Below are 13,780 nucleotides of genomic sequence, written 5' to 3' on the forward strand. Positions count from 1 at the left end.
GCCAGGAGCCCTCATCTTCCTCAGAATTACCACCAGCAGACAATACCAGACACAGCATTATTGTGCTCAGGAAGAAAAGCAGTGTCTGGGTGAAGCAAAACAACAAACATATTCTCCCACTGCAAACAAAGGAATATGTTCTCTGTTTCACCTTGTTCCAGAAGTGACTGCTGGAGGTCAAAGACACCAGCTTTGTGAAATTCCCAATAAACAAAACTGTTTTCACAGACATTCAGATGGCAGCACAAAGGCACAGAGTCACTTCTGCTGCTCCTACACCCTTAACCTATCACTGCAATGAAGAGCAAATACAAGTTACCACAGTCAGCCACTGAGGCAAAAGCAAAGACATCACAGCAAAAGCAACCTTGGGCATAGGATGCAGGAAGGATTAATCTTCAGAGAAAGTGAGTATTTTCTTATTTTGTCTTCAAATTATTACAATCAACAACATCCTTACATAAAAACCAATGATTAAGCAAAGTACAATAAACTTTAAGGAAGCTTTTAAAAATGTTATTTTTTTGCCACTTCTTGCTTACACAGAAGTCCCCTGAGCTACAGGCAAATATATGAGTAGCCAGTATTTAAGCAAGTATTATCAGAAAGGCTGCCTTTGATACCCTCTCAAACTGTAATGTATGCACATCCTTACAGTGTTCAATATTGACTTAAAACAAATTACTACTGCAAGTAAATGTCAAGTCATCTCTAGTAAAATACTGAAAACATACTAAACCTGAAATTCTAAGATGTTGCAGTGCCTTTTGGAGTTACCAGGAAAACATATATCATAATATTGGATTAGACATTTAAAAATGCCACTACCAAAGTATTTAAAGCAGTATATTTCTGGTCAAGGGTGGCTTCAGTGGTTTACATACCTATGTACACACACAAACTTCTTACATTTATTACGTCTTCCAAAGGAGCCAGACATCAGTTCTACTTGTGGGTAGGTTTTTTTTGAAAGCTGTTGAGTCTTCCTTTCTATGCAAGTGTTCCAGTGTTTATCTAGCATTATTAACATTTTCTGTCTTATCTTCGAACTCCATTTGTCTAATTTCCATTCCTAGGAGTTCAATCTTCCCGTGTTTTGGACTGCTAATGCTCTGCAGTATGAGGAAGTATTCCGCCATCCCCAACTGAAGACTTCTCAAACAAACAAAATAAACTCCAGTCCTTCTCCTGGTAAACAATTTTTATTAAGATTGCTTTAATCCTCAATGTCCATGCCTCTACTCTTGGCCACTCTTTCAGATCTCTCCTGAGCTGCTTGTCCAATTCTCCCAAGCCTCTGGTATGGATACACAAATGATTGAAGCCAGCATTTGCAAGAGACACAGATATAACATTTGACTGGAATGTGCCAAACTTTAACAGCATAAAATTCATAAACATAAAATGCAAGACTTCTTTCATCATCACAAAAAAAAAATACAACTACTGATAGTCCCATTGATGTAGCTAAACATAACAAATCAACCTTTTCTATTACAACATGGAGCCAATTTGAAGTAGAGCAAATTAAAGGTACTGCCTGTTATGTTCCCTCTCAGAAATACATATCACTCCACAGTCCAACAGTACTTTTTCCTAAAAAAGGTTAACCCCTCACTTCACAACACTCAGAAAACTTACAGCATCTACTGAAGAAAGTATTCATTATTTTCTCAAACTAAAAAAATATGGCAAATGAAACTCAGCTCTTCCAGCAAATTCAGCAAAGGGGTTTGCCATTATCATCGCTCAGGAAAGAGCAGGGATATTTCTACATTTTGCTATTTCACTAGGTAACTGTTGTTTGTTCATCCTCCAAATCTGCCAAAGAAGTCTAGCATTTCAAACAACTTTTATTTCAAGATTCTACACTAAATTTGAACTGCTTGCATGCCACCACAATATCATATTTTTATTTGTTCACACATTCATCAAAAATACTTGATTGTTTAAATATTTCTTTCAATAAGGATAAGAGGCATGGCACACAAAATTCTAAATTTGGCTCATTCTCCTTTCATAACAATGAAAAATACGAGTTAATATGATTAAGGATTCCCCTCAAAAAAAAAGGTTAAGTTTTATTATTTGCTATTACCAGAAATAAATTTTCTGTACAACTCCAGAACTGTTCTGTAATGTGATATGAAAAGTCTAAAGACCAGGATGGTTTGTTTTTTCATTAAATGGCAGTAATAGATGCAACACCCCTGTAGCCAACCTGCTAATACCACAAAGCTCTTCCTGGAGGGTCCACACAGATGGAATAGTGCAGGGCTGCTTTCACTGAGGAGACTGTTGCTAAGGTCTCTCTATTTTGCCAGGCTGTTTATGGACACATGGACATCCACACAGTAGGAAAAAGAGTGTCAGAACACTTTGTTTAGGTCTCTACACCAACCAAAAGTCTCTGAACTTCTGCTGGTCTAGGCAAACTTTCAACCACCAGCCTACCAGTAAAAAGTCAGGCCCTATTACTTACACTTCAGTATTTGTTACAGAGTTCATTAAGAAACATTTTCCTGGCTTCTGAGCAGATCCTACCAGACCAGACTTACAAATCTTTTTTCAATATTTTAATCTTAAATATAGATCAAGCCAAGATTTGCATGAAGAAACTGCAGATGTCACAGTTCGAAGATATCGACTCTGGATCCAGAGAAATAAAGGACCAAACAAGTCCTAACATCCATTTCTACTTACATACGCAGACAACACTTGAAGAATTCCTCTGTCCCCTCCACTGCCACCATTCTGCAGACTCAGTCACACACATAAAAGCAAAAACCCCCTCAAGCATCCTAAATGATAGCATATGTATGGTTCAGTTTTTGGAAAGCAAACAGCCCCTTCAAAAGTCACGAGGAAACATCTTCTCTTCCAAGTCATCAAGATCCTTCATGAGAGCCTTTCTCTAGTTATCCAACCACTTAACACAATAGTCTTAAAAAGAGATCACTGAAACATCATATACTTTTCAACATTAACTTCTGTTGTAAAATAAGGTGGCAATTATCCACACCCTGGCACTTGATACAGCTCTAAGCACTGCAGGTTATGTGTCAAACAGACTGTGTGTACCAAACTGCCAGGAACCAGCAAATGACTCTGCTCCCCAAAAAGGGACTGCAAGAAGCACTCTGGCACACCTCCCTCCATCCTCTGGCTCTGAGAGCCATGTACATCCCTCCATGGCTCTGAGAGCCATGCACAGAGTGCCCTGGTAGGATTTCACATGGCTTTCAGGCAGAAACCTCCTCTTCTGTGGCAAGAGGCTCCAGCTAAAGCCATGGCCATGGTCTTCCCAGCATCTGTCTCAAGCTGTATTGCTTTAAGTATTTCTACTCCCATAGCTGCTGTTTTATTGCAGAGTGTGATGGTGGCCCCAATACGTTTTACACTGTTTGAAAGTTATACTTAATCCTAGTAATAAATAATACTGGCTAGCAAATAGATGCCCTAGCTAAGACTACTAGGGTGGGAAAAAAAATATTTACACAGGTCTAAAATGAGCAATTTCCCAATGTGCTGCACCAAGTGGAGTTAAATAAAACCAGTTCCCATCTTTTAGTGCGTGTTTACCCTAGTAATACAAGGAAAGACCAGAACTCTGCAGAGACCACTCATGTTTTGGAAATGCCCCGGCACCACCACAGTCAAGGAGAGACGCAGGAGCTATGGTTAACAATCAGGAAAGGCTCTTCCCAAGCCAGGAAAAGACTGCTGCATCCAGACTCCACGCTGGGGCTACTGACTGCAAGGAGGTCCTCAAGAAGAAAAGGGGGAAAAAAAGGAGGCGGGGGAGGAAAGAAGGCAGAATGGGATCATCATGAGTTTGGCAAAATTGAAGCTCACCCACTGGGAAGATAGGGGAATATACATGCATAATTTTACATGGATTAAGAGTTTGTGTCAAATCTGTGATGCGCTGTGGTGAATTCTTATACTGCAGTGACTCATCTTGTCTGACAGTTGCTGGGGAATTAAAGCAGTTATTTTTAAAAAATTATATGTCCTGCTTGACGCGTTATACAAATAGCCTCTTAAAAAATTAAAACACAGTCAATGCATTTTTAAGTATAGGAGAGCTATGGTACATTTAGGATTCTGTGTACCATACCACAAACATCCACTCTGAGCTAGGAAGAGCTAAAGGAATCTGCTGGTATCCCTTCAGAGAAATGATGATCTTTTTGCCGCTCCCAATCCAGATCCCATATCAAAAATTAGTTTATTATCTCTGCTTTTAGACAGCATGAAAGCACTTTCCCTCGAGAGAAATTAACCACAAAGGAAAGAGGTGTGCTAAACCTGAGTTCCTCCAATACCAAAGGATACTTGGTTTGCTGGAATCAGAATGACTGCATTCCCCCTCTGATGGATTAACCAAGGCAGGTCAACACCCTTCCAGGGAAAGGCAGCACGTTGACTCAGAGCCATAGAGCACACAGGTTTGGCAAGGGGAAGCAGTGCTGGCTCCTGCTCCCTGCTCTGTGCAGCACAGCCACGCAGACATACCCTGAAGCTGCAAAGGGCAGCTCCTCGCAGCGTGTGTTCTCCTTAGAAATACACTGTTTACTCCCTGCTTTGCCTATAAAACTGACACCCCCTCGGCAACTTTCACACATCCTTGGGAAAAGTGTTTCGAGTATGTCAGTTGTGTAATACAGTAAAGATCATCTGAATGATCTATTAAGTGTAACCCTTGGGCATGAATGCTGCTCAACATCAGCTGGCAATAAAGGTATATTTACAGCATGCCTTCAGGACAGCTGTTCTGGGAACATCCTGGAGATTTGCATAGTCTGTTTTACAAGGCATTACCATGCACTTCTACTGAAGAAGTGGCAGAGAATTCTTTTGATACTCATTTGAAGCCCTTAAGTCCAAACAGCATAGTGAAGAAGGTAAATAAATAATAAAAAAAGAAGAAATCCTTCAAATTTCAGTGCGTTACAATACAAATGGTTAACTCATGAATGAATTGAACCTGCTTTAAAATAATCAAGTTATTGTCCCTCTCCAACTTGAACATCATCAGAGAAACAAAATAGCTGATGAGAGGAACTTATCTTACAAAGAAAGGTTTCTGTTGACAGTGCTCTTGATTATATAATTTCCATGATACCCAGTACATTTTCTTAAAGCCCTAGTCTTCCGTGTAACTTACATAAAAATTTCAGCTTTATGTATTTTGAGTAGATTAGTCCTCTCTCCACCAGAAAAAATAACTGAAAACATCAGCCAACTTCACCCTCACAGCTCAAAAAACAAGAAGCAAATGCGAGTGTTGAATTTCTTGGTTCATTTCTCACCTAAACTCAGGAAGTATTAACACTCTGTCATTGCACAGGTGATACTCACTTTCTGAGCAGAGCACTCTCTCTCAAGGAGTGAATTAAAAGGATGACTCTGTGTCCCAAATCACAGAGGTGTGCTACTTATTGAAATTTTCACACTTTAAAACCTCTCTGGAAGTGAAGTCAGCTGGCAAGTGTTAGGGAAAAATAAAAACAAGAGGAGTTAACTACACATCTCTGATCACAAACCAGCAACTACATGCAGACAACAAAAGACATAACTTATACCTAATAAAATAATAAACCTGGCCAGAAAGTGACTCAATCAGCCCAAGTAATATTACCAAATATAATTGAGCCAGTCAATACAATGAAAGCAGAGGACAAAATTAATTAGGTGACTGCACATCCAGTGCCTTTGGGGATAAGTAATCACTTATTAGAGATCTTCTGAGGCTTTTTTTGAAAGTGCTTTTTGGAGAAAAGTTGAGAGTTTCAAAAAAAGAAACCTGCTATGCCTCATAAGTTTAAAATGGAAGACGACTGGAAGTATAGCATGGAATATAGGGAGAATAGTTTCTAAACAGGATGGTTTTCATATTTTCCATGTGGTGTCCTGTGGTGCTTTAAGTGTTTCTGTTATGTTATCTGACAGTTGGATAAAATACTGGAAGAAATATAGAGCATCTTTGCCCAATTAATTTTGGTTTATTAAATAATTGGAAAGGCAACTTAACCTTGTATACCCTTAAATTGAGGGCAAAATGAGAAAAGGGGGAGGGGGCATTTTTTTAATTCTCAAGTGTTTTTAAGAATGAAGGGGTTGTAGAATGTTTGTTGGGTTTTGGTGGGGGTTTTTTTTGTTTGTTTTTTTTTTAATAAGACAGCACATTTCAGGACTCCTGGTTTTATTTAATCAGTTCTTCAGTTAACAACCCTCAAGCTATTCTAAAAAACAGGATGATTCATCTATTTCCACCCAGTACAATTTTATACATCGTTAGAAAACTAAAACCTCGTAAAATCCTAAGCAGCCCTGAAGAACAGCTACTGCAGAGTGACATGTTGATTGCATCAGCCTAGAAGGGCTACTTCTGAGCAATGCAAGGTTTAGCAGCTCAGGGAAACTACCAGAGTGTCAAAGAACATATACATAACATACCAGCATCAGGCATGTTCACCCAAACACACAGTAAAAAATGTCTCCAGAATATCTGGAACCAAGGATGACACCACATCTTCCAATATTTAAAAAATTGAAAGTGCTGTTGGGCTGCTGCGTCCTGAGAAACATAGAAGCAATATCCCCTTCCCAAAACGAAGTGAAAACACCAACAAGAAGTGTGCTGTTGATGCCTTAGGCTGACTATAACACTACATGCCACCACATCACTCTCAACACTCTTCAGAGTGCCAGCTACCTCCGGCATTCACTCCCCGTGTGGGGCAGGCAACCTGCACACAGACACGGAGGAACCTGCTAAGCATTCCTGAGTCTGGCTGATCTTCACCTTCCAAGTCATACTAACGAAACTAACAAACTCCAAAATGGTTATTCTCATTGGCATCCACAGTACCTTTCAAATAGCTATGTTTAAACCAAAAAAAGTCCATTCAGACCACAGCAAAGGGGAGGTGGAAAGCATGTGGCTTGCCTACAGTAACCAACAGGTTAGGATTGTCACAGAGAGAAACTTTGCTAGAACACCATTAAATGCCTTCCGACCTTACTCCTCCCTTTCAACAAACAAGCAATGCACAGCTGCCGAAAAAAAAAGACAAGACAAAAGCAGCATTTCACTCTATGGTTTATAAAGCACATGCCACCTGCCCAGCAGACACTTCCCAAGGCTGCCCTGCCACTTCTCTGCTGCCAGGGAGGCTATGCCAGTGCACAGCTGAACAAGGAACTCAGGATTTGGCTACAGGGGGTGGGGAAAATACCCTGGCCAAACTGAAATGTGTGATGACGACTTCCAGTGAAGAATGTGATTACAACACCTGCAGAGTGCCTGCTGTACCAGTGGCACAGTAACCAGGTCTGGGCACAGGGACACCAGCTATTTTATGATCAGTTTTGAGATGCACTGTGTGGGTAGGACCCACGCTATCACACTTCCTAGAGCTAGGAAGGAGACAACTTTAGCTCAAAGCTGAAGAATAACCACGCAGTAATCCTGCTGGTGCTCCTCTGTTTCCCACGAAGCAGCAGCTCTCTTTCAGAAACTGTTCCTAAAGCTGCACTGTCCATAGCAGGTCTTGGCACAGAGAACCACATGGCTTGGGTACAGGGAGCAGCTCTAAGACCCACAGCACTCAGAAATAAAAAACTCACACCCAAACAATACAACAAATACAATGTTTCAGAAATGCAGCATTCGAGAAAACATCTTCCTAGGAAGTCTGACTTGGGAGAGCACTTTGAAAAGGGGCATAAATTACAGCAGTCACTCTGCTCCCAGCGTTATCAATGAGACCCAAACACATTAAAGTCTATTGCCTCCCAAAGTCTCCTGCTTCACAAAGGCAGCAGAGACACCCTAACACATCATGAGCAGAACACATGTTAAAACCACAATCACATGAACTTTGCTGTATTTGCATGAGTGTATTTCAGTGAATGAAGGCAGTGGACTGGCTCATTATGGCCAAGCAAAGCACAGGCATAAGGTACTGCATGTTCAGGGTGTAAAGAGACAGAGTTGCCTTGAAAACCATTTAACTCAGGAGCAGCGTGGCCAGAGTACCAGCAGACTTCTACAGCACAATAAAACTGTACAAATTACTGATCCCACTCTCCCTAGGGACTAATTTTGGGAACAGGCCAGGAGTTGCATGGATAAAGATAGGAGCTTTAAACAGTAAATTATTTCATTTTCTGAGCACTGAACACTGTCATGTACTTGACTAAGAACACACCAAGAGCAGCCTGGGGGAAGACACTGAAAATGTGATATTGCCTGCTCTTTACCTGCTTCCCAATTCCAACTGATCCTCATTTAGGCTGCCACAGTGAGAACACATGAGCCACCCCATCTTCTGGGTGTAACGCCAGTGGCATATAAAGAAAGATATTGTCAGTGGCCTAAACTCATTCCAGAGCTAGCTGCAGGGAAGTTACAGCAGTGCAGATACAGATGCCCAATTTCAAACCATGTCTCACTTCCTCAGAGCTTCCTTGGAATATGCTTACAGCAACAGAAACTGCACCATAAAACTGTATTACAACTTTGGTACACTGCATTAGCATATTTATTGACGGTCTATTGACAGTTTGATTTCAGGTTTTTTTGTAAGCATTTTCTAACAGATGTTTTAATTAGTATCTCATTGGTGTGTAGACAATGATGTGACACACACCAAGAAGCATTTTCTGCATAAAGCAATATTACATGTACCATGATACAAACAGCTCTTCCCACTCTCACTACCACAGACGAGGGCAAATGGACTGGCAGCATCACAGAAAGGCAATACTGTATTGAACTCCTCTTACTTCAAGTTTTCAGGGCACCATCAGGGAGGGGGAGGCACAGAAATGAGAGCCACAAGCAATCTCAGTAGCTCATTCTCTTCACCCTCAAAGCGTTAAAAGGAAAATACAATGTCAACATCAGCTCCTCCCTACTGATGAAACTGGCTCCAGCGCATTTTACTTTCTGGCTCGGAGCCCTTACAAACCGTTACAAAAAGACAGAAGACAGACAGACAGCTCAATATATTGACCGCTTCCAATAACTAATTTAGGACACGCTGGCTCATTTGTCCCTTCTACGAAGTGCTGTAGCCTCTTGGTGGTAAACGAACCCTGATATTTGGGGGGCATTATTTAAAAAAAGAGAGAGGAGGCAGCTAATAGCAGATTTGCCTTTCAGGAAAGAGCCAACGCTAGCATCAGTACATATGAATATTGCCCACTCTCTTCTTCCGGGAGACACCGATTACATCTGATACACTAAAACCATCTCCACGGCTCTGGTGGCTCAGGGCCCAGCAGCGAGGACACTGACAGGGACCCCTCGCCGCCTGCCCGTCGCTCCCAGCCCGGCGCTGGCACACATGGAAGCGGGGAGCGGAGCGGGGCTGAGGAGCGGAGGGCGGGCTGGGGCTCCTGCTCATCCTCCCTGCCACGGCAACAGCTCGGGCTGCGTGTGCGCCTTCCAGCCCAGGGACCGCCGGAGCATCACAACCAACCACGCCAACAAGCCACCACGAGCTTCCCATGATACATTACAAAAAACCCTAAAAATCCCGCAATTAAATATATACATATATATCGTTTCATCTGAGTGACCTGACTGGTATTGTCCACAACGACCTTATCGGGGGGTGTTTTGTTGCAGCCGACACACACATGCTGCGTGGACTCCGTGGGAGTCTCTCGATGCGGCCACAGCGGGGTCGGGCAGGTACACGGCACGTTTCCGTGAAGCCGCGTTTCCCTGGCAGGGCAGGAGCCCCTCCAAGCCATCCCCACGGATTTTTCCAGCTCCCGCACCACCGCGTGCGCGGCCAAGCCCCGCCGCCAGAGCCCCCTGCCGCCCCCGCCCGCGCCGCGGCGGAGCGCGGGGGGTCGCAGGTAGAACAAAACCCCCGCGCCGGGGTCCCCCGACAGCGGCAGGGACCGTCAGGGGAGCCCCCCCGGGCGCCACGGGGCCGGGGCCGGCACCGCAGGGCCGCAGGGCGGAGGGTGTGCGATGGGGGAGCGGGCCGGGGGTGCCGCGCCGCCGCCGCGCCGCCCGCGCCCACCGCCGCCCGCCCCGCCGCGCCTTTACCTTCGGAGAGCTCCAGCTCCAGCTCGGCCAGCCGGGCCCGCACCTCCAGCGGCAGGGACACGCTCTCCAGGCTGCGGTCCGCCATGCTCGTGCGGCGGGGACGGGGCTCTCCCCTCCTCTGGCTGCCCGCTCTCCCCCTTTGTCCGCGGCTGGCGGGGCGCGGGAAGGCGGCGGGGCCGCGGCGGGTGGCTGAGTCCTCCCCGCGGTCTCAGCCGGGCATGCAGGGGGAGGCGGGCGGGCGGGCGGTCCGCGCGGGGGGACGGGGCGCGGAGGGAGGGAATGCGGAGGTTTCTCCTCTCCTCCCCTCTCCTCCTCCTCCTCCTTCGCCGCCTCCTTCAGCGGGGCCCCGCCATGGCCGCTCCCGCCGCCCGCCCGCGATCGCTCCGCATCGGCTCCTCGCCGCCGCCGCCCGGCCCACCCCCCCCGCCCGCCGCCGCCCGGCACCGCGGCGGCGGCTCCCCCTGGCCTCGCCCCGGCCCCGGCCCCGCTGTCCCCGCCCGGCTCGGGCTGGCGGCGGCGCTGGCGCTGCGGTGCCGCTGCCGCGACTGGGGCTGGCCGGGCACTGCCGCTGTCACATCCACGTGACCGCGCCGCCCCAGCGCCGCCCGCAGGGGGCGCCCCGCGCTGCTCGGGCCGCCCCGCCCGCCCCGCGCGCCCCCGGGCCGCCGCTCCGCGGGAGAGAGGGGCGTGGGGAGTGCGGGAGTGAGGGGAGTGAGGGGTGTGTGAGGGGTGTGGGGAGTGAGGGAGTGAGGGGCGTGGGGAGTGCGGGAGTGAGGGGAGTGAAGGGAGTGTGGGGTGTGAGGGGCGTGGGGGGAGTGAGGGGTGTGAGGGGAGTGAGGGGAGTGCGAGGAGTGAGGGGCGTGAGAGGTGTGAGGGGAGTGAGGGGCGTGGGGAGTGAGGGGCGTGAGGGGCGTGAGGGGTGTGAGGAGTGAGGGGTGTGTGGGGAGTGAGGGGAGTGAGGGGTGTGTGGGGGGTGCGGGGGGTGCGGGTGTGAGGGGTGTGAGGGGCGTGAGGGGTGTGAAGGGTGTGAGGGAGGGGAGTGAGGGGAGTGAGGGGTGTGAGCGGTGTGAGCGGTGTGCGGAGTGTGAGCGGTGTGCGGAGTGTGAGCGGTGTGCGGGTGTGAGGGGAGTGAGGGGTGTGCAGGACCGGGGGTTGTGCGGGGCTGGGATGTGCGAGGTGTACGGAGTGTGCAGGATGCACGGGGTGTGCCGGACCGGGGCTCCCGCGGGGTGTCCGGGGCCCAGGGGCTCCGGGGGAGCGCGGGCAAGGGCTGCACTGGCTTTCAGTCATGCCGGCTCCCAGGAGTGCGGGTGCAGGTCCCCGTTTGGCCGAGGAAGGCGAGGAAGGTGTGATGTGCTCGAGGGAGGCGGAGATTCGACTCCGACAACCTGTGCCCCCTTCTCCTTCCCGCTTGCTGAACAACTTCCAGCCTAACCCTATTTTCACTCCTATTCTCTGCATACAGCCAATGGAGGACTGCACAGTGTCAGGTTAACAGTGGGACTCGATGATCTTAGGGATCTTTCCCAACCAAAATTATTCTAGTCTAGTCTAGTCTAGTCTACCCTATCCCATCCCAGTTCTACTCTATTCCAAACAAGCCATGGCAATTTTGGTGCATATGTCACTAAACCATGGATGCACGTTGCCATGAAAGACTAGCAGTGTTAATATGACAAAAAGAACAAAGTTGACACGTGCACCAGCTGACACTGAGCCAGTATCTGGTGAACACAGTAAGAAGGACTGAGGACTCGTAATTACACCACTTCAACAAAAGAAGGAATGTTTTGAAAACATTTAATAAAAATGCCTTTCCAATCAACAAATATATTCCACAGGGTGCATCTTCCTTTTTTTCCTCCATACAAATTTTCTTCCTTTTGTTTTTTGGAGTTGGGATTAGTAGTTTGGTTTCAGTTTGGTGGGGTTTTTAATCCCTTACAAGAACGAAGGAGCAAGACACCACAGCACCTATGGTTTCTAAAATCCTTGGTAGTCCCAAAGGTAGAACAGGTCTTTGTGGGACAGAGTTTTAGCAGAAAGCAAAAGTCATAACCATCCCCGGGTCAGCATTGATTTACCAGCTTACTGTTCTAATCAGTGGAAGAAAAGGATGTAGGAGTTTCTTGAAAAGATAAAGCTTAGGCTGCAACTATACTAAACAAAGTAGTTTTTTATTACATTGTGGAAGGAAACCAAATTACATCATGTTAGCAGCTGTGCTGCACAGGAATTAGCACTGGAGTGACTCCTGCAGCGTGTGCAGGGCTGCTGGTTTCTCATGTTTTCACTGGTTACCAGCCCCAGACTGGAGAGCTGTTTACACCCAACCACGGCCCAAGCCAGCACCACTCCAGCCAGACCAGTGGCAGAACTGGTTGGGAGACTTTTGGGAGTTTGCCTGCCATAAGCAAAGCTTGAGCACACAAAGCGTCCCTTAATTTTATGGTGCTGCTACTTGTTTTATTGTCATACATGTTGTTTTTTAGTAACCTCTCGTGGGTTCTCTTCAATGCAGTGAGGAGGAAATCCACCTAGTCAGCCTCCCTTGAGAAGGGCCATTGCTTTCAGCAGCATTATTTAGGGCTATACAAATGCCCAAATGCCTCTCCTCCAGCACTGTGCTACAGAGGAGTAAGATTTTTTACCTTTTGTTGAACACTGCATGTTTCAAAATTAAAAAATTATCCAGGTCTTTCTTGTTCATTACATCCAGATCTAAACAAAGAAAAGCAATTAAATCCAAATATGCTCCAGGGTTCCTACCTGAGAATGTGAGTTTTGTTTGTTTGTGGTGTTGTGTGGGATGAAATAGGCTGAAAGTATCAGCCTTCTGCAGAAATGGCTTTTTCAAGTCTGATGGAGGCAGCCAAGAGGGAGTCAAGGGAAGGCTTGTGGTGGTCCAGCTTCCTTCCTGGAGGGATATCTCCAAGTTGCAACTTTACTTCCCCAATGCTGATACAATATGGTTATTTAACTTGTTACCTGATCATTACAGTCTATACTGCTGGTGTTTACACCCCTTTTCGAATTTTTCCTTTCATGGAGTTGTATAAAGGGACCTAAAGAGAAATGGTTGAACACTCACATCATTGGGACTGAATTTTCTTGGCTCTTCCATGACAAGTCCAGGGTTTCAGCTGCTGGGTGTTCGAAAGGAAGAGTAATCACTTGGGGTTGGATGTCTTCCAGCAGAAGTGGAAATGACTAAATTCAGCAAACAGTCAGGGTGATGTCCTGGATGCTGGCTCCTGTGGAGGGACTTTGGGGTGTGCAGGGTTCCCCTGGGCAGGCAGGGCCGTGCCATCACCTGGGCGAGGTGCAGACAGAGCTGAGTGCTGTGGGAGCCTTGGTGTGGGGCTCTGACAGCCAAGCCCTGGCATGGGAATGTGCATGGGGCCATGGCAGCCTCCTTTGGAAAACCCATTTGTTCCCCTTGGGCTGATCTCAAGAGGAGATATTTCTTACTTGTGCAAAGTGTCAGAGCCAAGACTCCAGGAAGGAAATCTCAAGCATATAAATTTGCACAATAGTTTTGATGAAATGCTGAAATTGGAATGAAAGAGAAGCAAATCAGGACTTTTTGAGCTAGCTGGTCTTTATTCATAGATCCTTTTATGTTTATAGGCAAGAGGTTGTGAGGTGGGAAAGTTCCACGCTCCAAGAAGACCAGGATACTATTTGCATTTTGGATGCAGTGAT

At 46.6% G+C, this 13,780-nt stretch overlaps 1 protein-coding gene across 5 annotated transcripts in view; it reads right to left on the reverse strand.

The window, feature by feature from the left end:
* DIP2C (disco interacting protein 2 homolog C) overlaps positions 1 to 10,542 on the reverse strand; it is a 308,123-nt gene extending 297,581 nt beyond the window's left edge. For all 5 annotated transcript variants that reach the window (XM_066314645.1, XM_066314638.1, XM_066314623.1 and 2 more), the window contains exon 1: positions 10,076 to 10,542. In XM_066314645.1, the coding sequence (XP_066170742.1) occupies positions 10,076 to 10,160 (85 nt within the window). In that variant the 5' untranslated portion in view covers positions 10,161 to 10,542. The remainder of the gene's footprint in view (positions 1 to 10,075) is intronic.
* Between the last annotated feature and the right edge of the window lie 3,238 nt (positions 10,543 to 13,780).

The sequence above is a fragment of the Sylvia atricapilla genome, chromosome 1 (genome assembly GCF_009819655.1).
Source record: "Sylvia atricapilla isolate bSylAtr1 chromosome 1, bSylAtr1.pri, whole genome shotgun sequence".
NCBI lineage: Eukaryota > Metazoa > Chordata > Aves > Passeriformes > Sylviidae > Sylvia > Sylvia atricapilla.